Raw genomic sequence first — 17,639 nt, 5'->3', positions numbered from 1 at the left:
AGGTACTTGTTAGTCCTATGGGTGCAATAACTCAAGAAAGCCTGAATGTGCAGCTACAAATAGATGTCAGACTACAGACTGATGCCCAATAGGTCAGAAAAGTGAACTGTTTATTTAGGTCCCCAAACGTCCACGGGTACCTAGCAGACATGGCTGAGGTTTCACCTCTTTTGTCCATCCCTGTGCTTATGTGCTTTGCTGAAGCCAACCGCACTTACTAATCAGGAGAAATATAGTACTGCTGCACAGCCATCCAATTAGTGAAGGGTTAATTTCTTCTGCTCAGCTCAGAACCTTCAAAATAGCATTCTTCCTGGCATGGCCAGGAGTCTGTGTTGCAGGTTTAAATCAAGCCCCGGGCATCACATGGCTGTTAAGCACGGCATAACCCCTGGTGATGGGACACTACACAGTGTCCCTACGCTCCTCATATCTTCCCTAAAACACGTGGCTCTTCGGGGACGTGGCTGGCTTGGGTGGCCTCTTCAGCGTTGTCTGTACCAGCTGTCAGCTCACGCTGAAAGGCTTGGCAGAGGGAGAGGTGGGGTTAGGGTGGATGTAACTGAGGAGAGGCTGAATGTAAACGGTTGAGCAGATGAGGGAGTTTGTCGTGCCTGCTAGCTAGACTCCGTGGTCACGCAGGGGAAGTCAGAGCTGGGTTCCCAGCAGGCACCAGCGGCAGGGAGAAGCCGCAGCAGTAAGCGGCAGGCAGAGAAAACTCGGGGCACAGTGCCAGGCACACTGAGAGGAGCTGGAAATTCTTTTCCTCTTTGCCACACAGCCAAGCTTAGGCGGCCTGAGTTTTGCTGTAGCTGGTGGAAAGCTGAGAAATCCCTTAGGAGGAAGGGTGGGATAAAATGACTGAGGGTTTTACACAAAGGCTGGCAAGGTGTGACCACACACATTAATGAGAGGGAAGTCGAATTCTTGTCTGTTCCACCTGCGAATCCCCACCAAAGTCAGTATGGGAAGGCCTAAATGAAAGGAATATCTGAAAACAGCTTGCAGTTTATTATCAAAAAGCTCTAAGAAGAATTTGAGTGGCTGAGGAGTTATGCAGTCTGAATATATATCACTAGAGTAAAATCCTATTAGAAGCAGATGAAACTACAAGAAGGTGATAGCTGGACTACAGAATAAAAACCCTGTTCAAAGGCGATGTAATGTATTTTTCCACTGCAGGGCAGGAGTGAAACTTCAAGTTATTGTTTAAAGAGAGTAAGAAACTCCAGCCCTCAGGGCTGCAGTAGTAAAGATAGTTAAAAAAAGATCATTGAAGAAAAATCCCTCTTGAAGACTTTGATGTCTATTGATGCAAGGTGCTATTTGTTCTCCTACTGAAGACAGATCTGAAAGACTCTGCAATTACTAATAAATCACTTGCAATATTGAGCAATTACCAACAATGCAATCATAAAACAGTGCAATAACTAAATAAGTATACACTTGTTAGGAGAATACATTATTGGGCACCTTGGAAAGAAAGGGGAAGGAGGTAAGAATACAAAAGACAGGATATTGGATATCACACAAATAGCAACAAAATACGCTTTGCAGCCAGAATGCTGAGCAGTCAGTCGTACATGCTCAGGGCCAAATCCTAGCCCTAGAGAAAATAAGGGAAAGTTTTAACTATTGGTAGGACATTTTTTAATAGGAAGATTAATCTGTCATTCAAGCACTGAATATGATGGCTGGAAAAGGCCTCTTCTGCCTACGCACCATGTTCCACCCAAAACCAGCCCTGAGAAGCACCAACTATCTCAGTAGTACGTGTTTTATTACTCATCCTAATGATAATAGGCTGCCAGCTCAGCTGGGGCCCCAGCTAAGGATGAGGAGCTCAGAGGAGAGTACTGCACTGCAGAGTCAGAAAGGCATGTCCATGCTGGTTCCTGTGGCCCAGCTGGAGCCAGAGGGAGCAGATTCCCACACTTCAGAGGCAGCTGAAATCCCTCTGGATGCATGGAGGCCACCCTTTCCATACCTGGTAGTGAAGGGATTGGGAGTGCTTGGGCTGTAGGAGTTCTGCACTGGCATAAAAAAAAAAAAAAGGAGGAATGGGGAGAAAAACGGTGAATGGGAAGCTGAGGTTTCATCAGCAGAAGCTAATTATGATGGTGGAGAGTGAGAACATTGCTGTTGTTTAGATTTCCCCCTCAATGAATTTGGGATTATTCCAGAAACATCTGGAGAAAACATCTGCATGAATGAATTACTTCTCGGAAGGAAAGGTGTGTATCAGTTACCACAAGTCAGACTGATACGCCGTTGGCTCGGCTCTCTGGTGTTCAGCTGTTGCCTTAGGTGTGAAAGCTGGAATACAGTGGAAAAGAATGAGGATTGTGAAATACTGTTAGGAAATACCGTGAAGGGCTGTAGAAGCAGAAAGCACACTATGCACTGTATGCACTAAAGAAAAATATCTGTCGTTGAGGAGATCAGGAAATCATAGCTGGAGGATTTTGGATATGTACAAGGATTAAGGACCATCTGGAAAAACGATCATGTAAGGGAGTGTCCATGGTAAAACATTAAAGGAAAGGCGGGGTGCTTAGCATGCCTGACCCAGATAGCTTTGTAGACACGGTCTACATAAGCAGAGTACAATTTATGGAGCAGTCTGGGGACTGATATTCCTGCAAAGCACAGTGCTATTCCTGGAACATCAAGCAATCCTTTTCAATAGCAATGTCAAAATACGAGGGGAAGGCAAATAGGAGTAGACTAGGACTACTAGGTGAGCCCAGACTCCAGCACTCAAGGGTTTCTGCTCCCTTCCTCTTCCTGAACAAAGGAGAGGAGGGAGGGCTCTGCTCTAATCCTCCTTCTGGCATCCATTTTAAGTAAATCCTTTGTGGTCAATGGAGGGGAACAGCCACTTATACACCCTCCTCCTTCAGCTGCTGAAGGTAATGCAGCTGGCAGCAGGCATAGCATCTCTTTCCACTGAGTCTTCCTCCTGCCGTGTTGCTAGAGAGATTGATTTGTGATCTCAGGGACGAAAATTTCCTCCCTCCTTGAGTTCCCCCCAGGCTGCTCTGGCCTGGGAGCCCACAGCTTTTCCACATTTAGAGCAAATCCTTCAGCTTTGGGGAATGAATGGGTAAAAACTTTTAGCATCTGTAGCTCGTATTACTGGACAGTATAAAATAGCCTGGAAGGAAGAAAGGGAGAAGGCAAAAGAAAGTAAACCAAAAAATGAGAATTGGTGAGAATCTTTTTAAAAACTTGCACCTTCAGCTGTGATGTAAGTGGTCTTTTCATGAATTTTGTGCTGAAATAGACATTGTAAAATCACATATATTAAAATTATGTATACTGGCCAGCTTACAGCAAATATAGATGTTGCCGTTAGCAGCCACAAACAATGGCTGCAAACAGAACAACTAAAGAAACCCAAAGTAAAAGAAATCAGTGCTAAAAGCTAGAAATAAACAGAATCTGGAAATGACATATTATTAAATAGAAACCAGTGGTGGCCCTTGAAAACTTGCTTTTTTCTCTCGATAATCAAAGGCCATATTGTGCCTTTAGGCACAGCTTTGAGCAAGGAGAGATGAATAAATTGCATTGCTACAGGAGTAGCCTTAGGGTGGGAAGAACAGAGACTCAGTGTAACATCCCAGTTGCTCAGATGTAAGCAAATGTAGTGCTCTGTTGTGCAGCAGCTGCAGGCCATCCTTGGGAGCTAGCAGCGCTCTCCTGGGGAAGGGTGACAAGTGTCCAGCCTCACAGTCAGGAGAGCAAATCACCACTGCAAAGCTGTCACGTGGCATCAGAGCATCCCGTGGACATGGGCTCTAAAATATATATTTAACACACAATGCTCTGTATCAGAACTAGTTTGACAGACCCCAGCATCTTAACCTGAATCTCCTCAGTCAGTGGTGTAGTAAAAGGGCAAGACCTTAATTTTCCTCTCCTGCTCAAGAGGAGAATTCCTCATGTACAACTGCTAAAGATTTTTGTCCAAAAATCCCTGTGACGAAAAAGTTACGCCTGGGTGATTTTCAAGGCAGCCTATGTGCTTCTGCATAACCTCAATTTACCATACACCCTGTTTGTACACTGAGCTACCTGGAGATGAGCAAGATTGTCATGGAGGGGTGGCTCAGACCAAATCCCAGGCGATAGTACGCAGCCAACATTATCACAGAGTTAATAAAGAAATCTCTAGTTCATAGTTTAGCCTTACTATGGAGAATCAGGGATAGCCCAGGGCTGGGCAGGCTCTCTACCATCTCACTGCCTGATAACATTCGCTAACCCAAGACAGGTCTTCCACAAAGTGCTGTGTCTTTCCGTGCTGTTGCAGAGCAGAAGGGTACCTTGTTCCCTTCCTGGATGTCCTGCGGAAACATCCTGCCATCCTGGCACAGAGGTTGAACCTGGCCAAGGTTCACCACGGATGGAACAAGAATGAAACTCTCACGAAGTGATAAATGGGACCTCAGTGTTGGTCATGGGCCACAAAATCACCCTTCATACGAAATGAGGTTGAGATTGGACTGAAGCAGAATTTAGTAGTCAAAGAGAAAACAACAGGGAGTAAGATTTTTTGAGATATGTGAACAGAAATAGAAAAGAAATCTGGGATTATATCCACCTACGCTTTTAAGTTAGCTTCAAAAGGCTTTTCTTTCTCTTTCTGTAAGTCCTAGCAATTGTATCACTAAGGTGTTTACAGAACTTTGTGGCTGAGGACCATTTTAAAGAAATCTTTAAACATGTAACTTTTATACATAAATCTCCCCTGGGGCTCTATTTAGATTTTACTTCCCCTCTGGATTTCTCTGAACATACCTTTGGTTTTTTTTAGGGACTAATTTCTGCACCTCCCAAAATTTTAAGAATGTTAATATCCTTTGGACCTATTTAGACAGAGCCATCTCCTGCCCACACTGTAAACAGAGCTTGTTATCAACAGCTCATGCTTAATTAACTGTAAACAAATCATTATCCGATTGTGAGCAAAACATTCCTTTCCACACTGCAGGGTAGGGTTTGGCCCTCAGCGTTCAGCTCTTGTGCGCTCAGCCTTTTCTTTTACAGGCATGCATATATTGACGGGTATACCTGATGCCAGTGGAACCTCGAAGGATGCATAGGTTGTTACTGCACAGGTTATTACAGCCCGGCTGGCTGCCCCAGCTGACAAGAGGGCTCTGCCAGCCCCCCCTTACCTTTCCTGGAACGGCAGCAGGGAGAAGGGACCCTTTCCCACGTGAAGGGGGAAGGAGGGATGTGATTCCACCTAGACTAACCAAAACTGGATTTCTCCCATCTGCTTCCACACTTTTATTTTGATATTACAGGGGGTATAGTACTGGCTATTCAAGCGCACTCTTCTTTCAGATACTTATAGAACATAGATATTAAAAAAATTTCTTTGTTGAGCTAAATCAATATAGTTATATGAGCAGAAAGAAGATCCAAGGTGAACTAAGGGTGGCATCATGAATGGAAACTGAGAATCATCTTGCTTTGCAAGTCTATCTCACAATTCCTTTATTTCTTATTTCAACTTTAAATTAGGTTCAAATTAAACTTTTGCAAGAATCTGATTTTATATAGATTGTAAACCCATTTTTTTGTATTATATTTTTTAAAATTCTACTGCAGTTCCCAAGAATGTTTGTTAGTTTGCTTTCCCTTTATTCACCAACATTGTACCACTGAGACTTGGCAGTGAAAGTGGTTTTATTGATTTTCATTATCCAAGCTGGGAGAAATGCAAAATATAAACAGCAGGAATTATGACCTTTTTTGCCTTTAGTAATTGAAGGGTTTACTGGTAACAACATTCAGTAAGTAGCAAGCAAATATATTTTACTGTGTTAACAGAAAAGAAGTTTGAAAAATCACAAATCAGGTCTCCAGGGATTATGAGATTGATTTAAATGATAAAGTTTTTCTTTTCATCTGGTTCAGCTTTATCCTCAAATCCATGCCAGTCTGAAGCCCAGAACAAAACACACCTGTAATAATAACCTCCTAACGTTCTTTTAGGACTTTTGGAATGTACCTGAACTCAGATTGACTGTATTCCTTTTACACGGTTTATTACTGGTAGAAAAGAGGCTGAGCCAATAGTGTTCTAAGAGCATCTTCTTTGGCAGCCCTGGCTACTGTTGTCAAATAGTTAAATGCCTAATGGGTGATAGTGTAGGAGAGAGGCACTGCTCAGAGCCAAAAATTAAAGGTCAAAACTTGTGTTGTCTTGTTAGCAGCAAAACTAGGAAAAATTCCTTTGTGTTTTTAGGCAAGTTGCTTAACCAGTCCACGTCTGCTGGCACAATACCTGTGGATCTTCACTGACATTTGCTGACTGTTTTGGGATCTTTAGATAAAGCCTCATAGATATAAAAGCAAAGTGCTGATTATTCTTATGGCAATTTCCAGTTAAAACAGAGAAACTGTAAGAGCCATTCAACTTAGAAAAATATGAATTTGGAAGTCTTAAATTCTAATCCTCTGGCTGGCACTGTGCTAATGCAATACCACTGTGGGAAAGGCCAGAAGGGAGGGCAGGGATGTTAGTGGGGATGCATTACTGGTACAGTATCTGTACTGCAGGGGAGTCCCAGCAGTACCAACGATGTGACCTGGGTGAGGCACGGAGATGCGACCACATTGCTGTCCTGTGAAACAGCACAGATGAGATGGAAGCAGTATGCTTTTATGTGGAGGGCTGATCTAGCACAAGCGATGATGATGGTGTAAAGTGAGCTTATACCTGGTCAGCACCTTGTGTTGCGGCTGTAGCATTTCTGATTTGGTGTTCAGGAGTTCCGGAACTGAGTGGATGGTCCTGACTGCCCGCAGCCTGTGTGGAGAGGAGCCAGAGGGGACGCCAGATGAATCAGTTGTAGTACAAAGTGACATGAAAAGCGCAATAGATTAGCTAAGGCAGTTGTTTGGGCAAATGACTTATTGCTGTTGATGAAAGTGGAGGTCTCGTCCATTCCCCTTCCTGCTCCCAGCCACAGGGCCCTGCCCGCACCCTCCAGCCTGCTCTGGGATGTGTCAGACCCTTTCCTGAGCGGCCTTAGCTTGCCAGCAAAGCAGAAAACCCTTTCCTTTTTTCTGTGTTAGTTTTCTACCAGACTGATGAGCTGAAATGGCTCATGGAGATATCCAAGAAGCATCACGTGGGAAAGGGCGATGGGAGGGGAGGAAGGCAACAGTAGTATCCTTCAGTGACAACGAACTGTTAAATCTGCTCATCCCCTCTCATGAAACTGATACATGAATGTTATCAATATTATCTCATGGATATGCATATGTATTTGGGTCTGAAACTCTAATAAGTAGGCTGCCTGCAAAGCACCGTAAGCTGATATAAACCAAAAGAAAAAGGCTGCCGTCTTGCTGTGCCATGCCCTCCCTTGGGCCAGCACAGGCTTTAAACCCCATTACGGAGCCGAGTTCTGATTTCTCCCGATTTTCTGGTTTCTGCAGAACTAATTTGGCTGAAAGCTAATCTGGCAAAAAAATTAATTTCCACAGCATCTCATTGCACAGGCCTACAACTGTGTGGGCTGGCACACGAAAGGGAATGGATGGGAACAAACAGCTGGGGCAGGGAGGGAGCAGCAGTCCTCCTCTGGGGGGCAAAGCCAGTTTACGCTGCTTACAGCATTACCCGGGTGATGATCTCCTTAGAATGAAATATGGTTTAGATTTCTGTAAAAGAACCAAGCAGGCAGCCCCTCTTAATGCACAACAGTATAGTAAAAACAAGACCTCATTATTAGTCAGTCTTAAAAGTTGTTGTATTTTACTCTGAGTTTAAAGTGGGCATAAGGATGATATCGATGACGTGGTTCTTAGAAGTTTTGTGCGCCCAACAAGAAGAGCTGTATCTGACTCTGCAGCTGCTTTGGGGTTTGGAAGCCTTCAGATCTCAAAGGTTTGTGGGGTATTTTTTTCTGAGGAAAGTATTTTCTGGTCATAATTCCTGATGATTCCATGTAGGAGCAGATTATGCAGAGATCTGATAAGTAAAAATTACCTTCATCTCTCTTTCACCCTATTGCAACTCAGGCTGTAGTTTCTTAAGAAGTGTTTTATGGGAATTCCGGTTCAACACTCTTGGTCCTCCCATACTTGGCTTCTCAGCCATGCCAATATGACAGCTTTTCTTGCCACACTGTTAGCTGCATTGGAGGAACTTACTTTTGGAAAAAAGTGCTGTGTCCTTCTTGCTCCCTGCCCCAAGAAAAGTATCATGGCCAGCTCTCTGATTAAGGAAGGAGTTTCTTTGCAGAAAGTTGTGCAGACTGAAGTCCCAGAGATAGTTACAGGTAAAACCTTGATATGTAGGTGTTAATTGTTACCAGCTGGCTTCAAAGACTTCCAGACTGTTTCAGCGTAAACAAACATGTAGTGCACCCAGAACACAATAATGTCTTATTTACAATACCATGCATAACTTTCAGACAAACACTATCAGACAGTAAACACTCTAGTGATTCCTCTGCAACTTTTCCTCCCTCCCCCTTGTTGATGTATGATAATTAAATACATCTCAGTTTCTGTAAGATACTTAGCATGCACATTTAAAGAAAACCTTTTATTTTCTTCCTTTCTGAAATAACTATAGGTCCTTATAGTGTACCCATAGACACTTTGAAACCTGCTGCTTATGCTTCAGGTATGGCACTGGGGCCAAAATAGTTATAATTTTTTCCAGATGTATCAGCTGGTCTAACACAAGACACTATCTCTGTCAACAAGCTCCATCCAGCTCCAGTTACAGTGCGTATCATCTCCATTTGAGGAAAATACCCCACATACCATGTTTTTTCCTGAATGTGCCAGACCTTGCTCATAAACAGAGAGAGACGGGGAAAGGGCGAGAGAAACAGAGAGGGAGAGAAGCCTTTATGTTCACAGTCAATCATTAACCTAAAAACCCCTGTACTCTGTAGCCAAAGCCATATAAGCACAGGGCCCCAGGCTTCCCACCAGCACGTCAGCAGCTGAGATAGAGGAGTGCCTTGAACATCTCCTGCCTCTTGCTCCCACTGACTCAGCTCTGAGGCTGCTGCGTGGGAGTGCTCCCCCCTATAATTTCTCAAGAGCAAAGAAAGGTGTGAGGAGCTGTTGCCTCCCTGCCCCAGGTACCCCTGCTGCTCCCTCCTTACAAGCTTATGGAATTGTGAAGAGTTATACCAAGTCTTCCCTTTTCCCTTCCTTTATTATTTTTCATGTGAACCATTTCCGTAGCCTAGCTGACCTGCTGGTCCCTCCAGCAGTTGGGAGGCATAATTATTTAGCATGATGAATGCTTTACAGTGGTGCTGACCCACGAGAAACTGTTGGGCCCTGCCCTGCTGTTGGAAGCCAGCGGTGAGCTGGCTTGGGGCTGAGCCGGCTGGGACCCAGCGGTGGGTCTGGGATGGCCCCATGGGCCGACTCCAGGGAGCCTTTCAGCTGCCCCTAGCACATCCAGCACTACCCTACCCGCCCTGGGGTTGTTTCTGGCCTGCAAGCTATGCTACCTTACCCACAGTGTTTCCCGAAGAAACAGAATATTCCTGTTCCTTTGCATTGCTGCTTTGCTCTGAAAGGGGAAAAAAAAAAAAAAATCTTTTTTTTCTGGTTCAAAGTATATGGGATGCACATTTGTGCACTTGCACATGCAAACACATGTCCATACCCAGGAAAAGCAGTTCTATATATGGTTTAATAGATTATTTCCCTGTGATTTGCTCTGAAGTGCTGTGGGCTGGTGGCAGACATGTCCAGATTTGAAAAGGCAAGGAGGAATTGTTTACCACTGCAGCAGTCCCACACTCCGCATGTGCCTGCTCCTAAGGAACCTGCGTAAACTTTCCGCTTGCTGGAGTTTATGTGTCTGTATCCCCATCTCATCCCAAAACTTCACGATTCACTTTAACCTCCAGCTTAGGCTGTTTTGGCCCACTTCCACTGCAACTTCTCTGGTACTATCATTTGTTTATGTTATACAGCCCAGGGTGCGGGCTGCCTTTTTGAATGCTAATCTGAGTTGGGGGGGGGCATTTATTTTTACTGCAGCAGTAGTCCCCTTGTGCCGTACGATGTCACGCTGTGGCTTAGGGGTATTTTTATATTGCCTTTTGTTTGCTTTGTGGTGATCTTCTGTTGTGCACATCTTCATGTGTAGATTGATCTGTTACAATTGTAATGGTGTCGGGCTGTCTCATGTATTTGCACTGTGTTCTAAACGATCTGGTGGTAGGTAAGATGCGGGGGGCACTAGTGGGTGCCATGTGGTACAGAAAAAAGTACTCTGCAGAGTGGCGGGTGTTTGGGGAGCGCTGCAGAACCCGACATCCCATTGGGCGGCTTGCGTGGCTTTGCCATACCACGCGTTGGAAGGGTACGGGCTGTCGCTGTATTGGGTGAACGTGTTTCCGTGTGTGTTGCTGTATGCTGCAGAGGAGAAATGGTGCTTGGGAGTGCCTGCAAGTTGCTGCATGGCGTGGCAAGGCGTGCGCGAGGTCTCGTGTCACCATCTGGGTAGGTCAGGGGTGGGCAGCACGCACCAACGCAGTGCGTTTCGCTGCTCGGCAGGGCGAGGGCCGTGCTCTGGCCCTGGTCGTTGCACCACAGCGCAGGTTTTTGTGCACTGCTTCTCCCTAGCCGTTATTTTGCGGGACAAAGGGCCTGCTCTGGGTGCGCGTGCCCTGTGCTACGTCGGGAGGCTGCGCAGCGAAGGAGGGGTGCGCGGTGCCCGCCGCGGTGCAGCCCGGCGCTGTGCAGGCGGTAGTACCGCTGCGCTGGCAGGGAGGGCTGTTAGGGCTCTTGGGGCACGCGGCAGCGTCGCTCCCTCGCAGAGCCGTGCCCTACAGCGGGGTGCCCCTGCAACAGCCCGTTTCGGGTCAGCGTTTCACGCCGGTCGCTGCCCGCGAGGACTGGGCAGAGTGCTGCTGCTGCTGCCGCCTGGGTGCAGCTGCGTGGGCGCAGCGCGGGTGGTGCGGTGGGCGCCTGTCCCCAGGCTGCACGGTTGCCCCGCTTTGCGCGGCGTGGGCTACGCGAGGCGGCGTGCCCCCCGCGGCCTGCGGCGGGCTGACCCGCGGGGCGCCGCGGCCCCTTTAAGCCCGGCCTGCCCGGCGCTGCCCTGCCCCGGCCCAGCGGCGCCGCCGCCGCCCTCGGCCGCCCCGCCGCGCCCCCGCGCCGTACGGTGCTGCCCCGCCCGGTCCGGCCCGCGCCTCCCCGGAGAGCCGGGCGGGGAGGGGCGGGCACAGCGGCCCGCCGCGGCGGAAGGAGGCCGCCGGCCGCGGCCTCGCTCCCGGCGCTGCCCGCGCGCGGTGAGGCGCAGCCCCCGCGGCTCCGCGCGCACCTGCCGGCCCGCCCCCGCCGCGCCGCGGGGCCGGGGACAGGCACCTGCCGGCGCCCCCGCGCCTCCCGCACCTGCGCCGCCCCCCTCCCGCCGGGCCGGGCCGCGCGGCGGCGGCGGCGGGCGCCGTTTCTCGGCGGGCAGGGCAGGGCATGGCGGTCCGCTGAGATGAAAGTGACCGTGTGCTTCGGGCGGACGGGGATCGTGGTGCCCTGCAAGGACGGGCAGCTCCGCGTGCGGGACCTGACCCAGCAGGCCCTGCAGCGCTACCGCAAGGCCCAGGAGAAGGTGAGGGCGCCTGCCCGCCCGGGGGGCCGGCCCGGGCCGGGCCGTGTGCGGAGCCGGCCTGTGGGGTGAGGGGCCGGCGGGGGGGCGGGTAACGGCCGGCGCGAGGGGTGGCCTGGGCGAAAGGCCCGGGGCCGGCGCGAGGGGTGGCCGGTTAACGGCTGGCGGCGCTGAGGGGTGGGCTACCAGGCCCCGCGGCCGTGGGGCTCCCGGGCCACGGTCCTGGTGGCGCCCGTCTCGCGTGGGCCCCTGCTGTGAATCCCCCTGCCAGATAGTTTGTGCGAACAGCTGATGCTGGCGGGCTGAGGGCGTGCTCCGCTCAGTTAACAAGCTAGCGTGGCTTATTTTACATGTTTTAAGGTTTCTTATGTTATGCTGTGCGTGTTGACTAACAAACACAGCTTAGGTTATTTCCATTAAAGCTCGTGTTTTCTGGCATCAGCTGCTCTGTGTGGTGCTCTCTGCATGGGTAGGTGACTTCCTTTACATGAAAGGAGCTCGAGTTTTTCTTAGGTTGTACCTAATTGAGCATAAAAATAGTTTTTTTTCTTTTTCTTCCAAGAGGCAGGTGCCGAAGGCTAATAGGATACTGGTTAATATTGATGAAAGGCCTAGCGTTGCAAATACCGCTTTGTGAAAGAGATTCCGGTTACAAGCCCTGAATTAAGGGCTTGCAGGATTGTCCATTCTCCTAAGACATCCGAATAAAAAGAAAAATTACGGCCAGCAGCTTATGGGATCTATTTTATGCCCTGTGCTGGTTTCTTCTGTGCCCAGTCAATTGTTTGATATCCTGAGTGCAAAACTGGAAGTAAACTTTTTGTTCTTGCAGGCTTATTTTGAGAGAAACTTGCTACTGACATGTTAAATCCATCATGAACAGCTGAGACTGCTCTGTGGTAGAGACTGTAGTGGTCACCATGTTAGTCTTTCTGAGCAAGTGTTGTGCTTTAACCTGCCTTATGATACATAGAGCTTGACAAACATTTTGTATGAAAAATCTTTTTCCTAATGAATATTGCATGTGTGTAACGACTGCAAAATGTTTATAGAATTCCTGGTGCTGTTACAGCCAACAGTTCGATGAGATCTTTTGCACCGAAGTATGGTTCAGAGTACTAAAATAGGCATATGGTCTCTGTTCAAGAGTAGGGTTTATCAGAAACTACTTTCAGCTGACTTGAACTTAGAAATTAAAAATTTGATTTCAGCTTTGATTTGTGCTTGTGATGACATTCGAATTAGTCTCATGATGATGGCTGAAAGGTGGCCTACAAAGCTTTTGTATAAATACTTCAAATGCGTTTCCTTCTCTCCTTTTTTTTTTTTTTTTTTTTAATTCCTTTAGAAAGGAGTAGAAGGGTGTCTGCATTTCTAGGTAAGGCCTGGACTGTTCAGAAGGCAATTTATAGGAGAGACATTCCAACAATGTGAGAAAGGTTCAGATAAATGCCGGACATTTAGGATGTACTACAGTACAATTAGTTTCTCATGATTTTGTACCCGATTTGCTATTTAGGTAATATTTAAAGAAAATTATTTTTATGCAAAGCAGTCATCTCCTACGCCCCCTTCAGTGTGAGGTCAAAATCATCTAGCCTTCTCTATGGGACAGCCAGAGGCCGGAGTTCATGTTTCTGACATTGTTGTATTTCTTGCCTTTGCAAATAAAACTTTTTTCTGGCTATTTCCTCATAGAAGTCTTGAGTTCCCCATGCTGCATCGTAGATGGACAAAGTGGATACAGGCCAGTTTGTTAAAAAATTGCTGATCGCCTCAAGTAATGGTGATTCAGAGCTTGTACAAGGATGTGTAAAGAGGCAGGGTGGGGGAAGCAACCTAAGGACCTGAAAAATACAGAACAGGTTTTCATTCAAGTCGCTAAAGAAAGTTTCATGACTTCTGCACCCTCTCCTGCCCCTCTTCACTGGAGATTTAAACAGTTCTCCTGCAGTGCTTTGATTAGTTAGTTTTCAGTCTACATGATTTGCAGTGGTACTAGCCAAAAAGATAGATAAATTTCCTCTTATCTTGACAAGTATCATTTGGAGTTAGTGCTCTTTCCTGAGAGAAAATTTGGGATTGGTAAAATAGATTATACAGAAGTCACGAACAATTGATTTTATTACCTTGTGGAGAGTTTTTGTCTAATCTAACGTGGATGGATTGGGTGGTTTACCATTTTCCTTCTATCGGCTCTTTCTAAAATTGACTTTCTTTACAAAAATGTAAAATCTTATAGAGAATGGGATTATCTCAAGATAATCAGTAGCTAAAATCTGCTGTGAGGTGTGGGCATGTGAACAGGTTTATGTTAAAGATAACTGAAGATTTGTTTTTCTTTTCAAAATATTTAGAATGTTTGGAATACTTCCTGTGGCAGAATGCTGCTGTTTCTGTTGGCATGTTAAGTGTTCTTTATGTAGTTTTTTTCAAGGGTTGAAATCATTTAAAAGAACAAAGTGCAAAATGGTATTGTTGAAGTGCCTAAAGTGTTTGGAGAAGGGAGGACAATTGATATGAGGAGTATCTTTCATAGTTGCAGAATGGAAGATGAAAAAGGTAGCTAGGATACAAGCTTTAGGAAATTTTTATTAGTTATGGTACTGTCAAATACCACAAAAATGTGTGTGAGAGGCTCTGTATTTTGGGGGTTGTTCTGGAAGCCTAGTTTTGCTATTACACTGCGGTCGCTTGTCTGGTAAAGGGGAAGATATGAGATTAGAATATTAATTCATCTGTATTGTGAAATACTTGAATTTCTGTGTATAAAAATAGCAAAATTTTTAATTGATTTAAAGTACTCAGCACTTCTTTATACTTGTAATGAGAGGAAAGTTGATGCAGTAAATGATTAAGTTTCTGGTTTCTGTGAGACTTTTGGTAAATAGCTGAGAACTCTGCAGGCAGTTGCTTATTGTAGCCTGTTGCGTTTTCTTAACAAGTTTGATTTGGTTTCTTGGCTGGGCTGTGTTGGCAAGGCTTGGTCGTGAAGGGTCAATTGCTTCATTAACTGAAACAAAATACTGGGCCAGTTTCAGCTGAAAAATCAGACAGTGATTATTTTTTGATGCTACTGAGTTTAGCAGTAGGCTTTAGAGGTACTGTTGCAGTTCTGAATGGGCAGATCTTGTCTGATTCACTGGAGGATACAAGTAGCTGTCTGGACTTATGAACTGTTGTCTGTATTACAGTATCAACTAAGAGATTTCTGTGCTCTGGGATTTCACGAGGTGAATTGTCTTAGATGTTTGAGAAAACATTTTGTTGATCAGCTGCTTTGTGAGAACTGTAAATAAATTTTTCAAGGAAGTGACTGTCATCTTGGAAAGTTACTTGTGTTTCAGTGAAATGAAGCTTGGTGGAACTTTTTTGTGACTTAGGATCTGCTTTTGTTGCTGTTTAGTAATGTGTGTGTGTGTTAAGGATTCTTGCCGACAGGTAGATACAGTAGGATTAATAATTCCTTGTTGTCAGCCCAGTCCCTTAGTATTTCTTGTAACTTGGTATTTTTGGTGCCTTGGGGAGCACTTGCATGTCATCTTTTCTGGATTCTTTGCTTGAGTGAGAGCAGATCTACTGCAAAATACTTGAGTTGTTGTGCCTGTTGTTACTGTGTTTGCCTCTCTGTGACTATAAGGCATAGCCCTTGGATGCAGGACAAGGTACATCACTGATTGTTTTCCAGTGAATTGTGAGACACCTTTTGTTTGGGTTTTTTTCCTGAGTATGTGGATGAGAGAGGGAGAGAGGGATTCTGGGTCAGCACTGAAGGGTGCCATATGCTCCTGTGTTGTCTGGATCTGTGTAGTTCTTCTGCTGAAAGCAATTCCTCAATGTATACAGGCCTAAATGCATTCAGGCTAAATGCACCATTGTGTTCATACTTTTCCCCTTTGAAATGCTGCTACCCCCAAGTAGGAGGCAGTACTTGAATTACCAGCTTTGTCGTGAAGCCCTTGGTTCAGCTGGAGGTGCTAGTTTGCTAACTCAAAGGCTGTTGGTACAGAAAGTGCTATATGGCCAGGGAAAAGAATGGCTGTGAGACTAGCAGGTGAAATCCACAATGACTTTTCTTTAAGCTGCAGTGAAACTTTTCCTAGGAAAATGTATAAAAACATCTTGCTGTTCCAGATGTTCTTTATCTCTCCGGAGGAGCCAGAGATGGGGAAGTGGCGTTTATCACCTGTGTATTGATTTACTCATGTTTGCATGCATGGCACTTACCTAGGTGACTTGACTGAAGTGACTACTTCGGCTGTCTGAAGTCTTGGTCATAGAAGCCAGTTGAATGGGTGGAACATGGAAGCCATGTACCAAAATTAATAAGCACTGCAATTTGTCATTTAAATATCAGTTTAAAATTTGTCATTTTAAGCACCGTGAAATTCTTGAGTGGCTCACTTTCACAGCCTTTCTGGGCCTCCCTTTTGGAATGCTGACAAGGACAATCAAATATTAGTTGAACTATCTTACAGGGACTCGACCTCCAGTTTTTACGGACATTAGAGTGTGTGTTTCCACTGACAAGAATGTACAGAAGCCAGCAGTTGATTCTGGAATGGTAATGGTAGTTTTGATTGGCAGTCAGACTGAGAAGGAAGCAATAATATAGTGACTAAGTTGATTTGAAGAATGGTGCATTTTTGATTAGAGTGGAAATAGTGGGTTGTTTGGGTTGTATTGGTGATCTTTCCCAAATTAGATGCATTTAAAGAGCTAATGCTGCAGCTTGACTGTCGATAAAATTTTCTGATTCCTAATAATAAAATATTTCTCCCCTTTCTTTCTGTTCTTGCTTGCCCCACAACATGACCATTAGTTTTCTGGAATTATGTATTGCTGTTGTAAATGAGCCAGCAAGCAGAAGGAGTACTAAATGTTCTTGTAGTTTCTCTAAAAATGTTGGGGGTAGGGAAAATGACAATTTATTTTGACTCCAAATTCTATGCTTACAAAAGATGTTTGCAAAAACATAACATTTCTTCAGAAAATATATGTGGAAAGTTTTGAAAGAAATCCTTTGTTATGAACATTTTTCTGTTTGGCACAAATTGTACATATTTAGTCCTTTATAAAGACAGAGCAATACAGTTGTATCTGTGTGGCACTTTTTGTCCTGGACCTGGTCTCTAGTTTTTGGTGTGGGTTTTTTGTTTTTTGGGGTTTTTTTCTATTCAAGTTAGTCTGAGAAAGTTTGTTTTATTTTATGCTCTAATAGGGATGGGGTTAATCCATAATCTTTGTTTTACTAAAACAATTCTGAGATCTGTTTTTAAGTACTTTTTTGATAGGAAATGTTTTAACTATTCATTCCCATATTTATCTTAGTATTGCTCAATCAGCTACAGTATGTTAGCGAGCTTTTACATTGGCTTGGAAACTGATGTATTTCAGTGAACGGCTTGATTATCACTTCTGCATTCAGCCTTCAGATTTGTCCATTATGATACTAAAAAAGGAGAATATAACTTGATACACTGCTCTTCCATTACTCTTGTATGAGCTTATGGGTGACTGACTCATATATAGGAAGACAGGCCATGTAAGTAGGGGGAGTAAAGAAAAGGGGAGGAGACAAATGATTTTAAAAATTCTGTATAAAACAAACTCTGTTATTGACTTAATAACACTGGTGGTGGTATTTCATTGAGACTGGAAGTAGCTTTCAAGTGGCAGAATTTTGAGTCTCTTAAAGAATTTTCAGGATCACTTTTACACTGATCCTGAAAAATTGAGAGTTAAGAAGTGCCTGCCTTTTTATGACTTCTGCATAAAATGTCTGCTACTGTGCTGCATGGTAGCCACTAGCGTTGATGTAATGAGATTTTGGTAGATTTCCACTCTCCTTTTCTCTTCCTAACAGGTGTTTATAATCCAAACAGAAAAATTGCAATTGGACTTAGTCGGACTTAGACTTGTCATACAAAATGTCTTATAGGACATTATGTCCTTACGTAACCTGGAAAAGAAATTTTTGGATCCCTTTGTTCTTTTTAAGAAGTAGACTACTGCCAGTAAC

General features: G+C 45.1%; 1 protein-coding gene across 4 annotated transcripts in view; it reads left to right on the top strand.

Moving 5' to 3' along the window:
* The first annotated feature begins 11,285 nt into the window (after positions 1–11,285).
* PARD3B (par-3 family cell polarity regulator beta) overlaps positions 11,286–17,639 on the top strand; it is a 447,999-nt gene continuing 441,645 nt past the window's right edge. For 2 of the 4 annotated variants that reach the window (XM_052791533.1, XM_052791534.1), the window contains exon 1: positions 11,286–11,620. In XM_052791533.1, the coding sequence (XP_052647493.1) occupies positions 11,501–11,620 (120 nt within the window). In that variant the 5' untranslated portion in view covers positions 11,286–11,500. The remainder of the gene's footprint in view (positions 11,621–17,639) is intronic. The other 2 variants (XM_052791531.1, XM_052791532.1) reach the window with 2 other exon arrangements.

This window comes from Harpia harpyja, chromosome 7 (genome assembly GCF_026419915.1).
Source record: "Harpia harpyja isolate bHarHar1 chromosome 7, bHarHar1 primary haplotype, whole genome shotgun sequence".
NCBI classification, from domain to species: domain Eukaryota; kingdom Metazoa; phylum Chordata; class Aves; order Accipitriformes; family Accipitridae; genus Harpia; species Harpia harpyja.
Note: the sequence above shows the minus strand (reverse complement) of the source record. Positions and strands in the feature narration are given on the sequence as shown.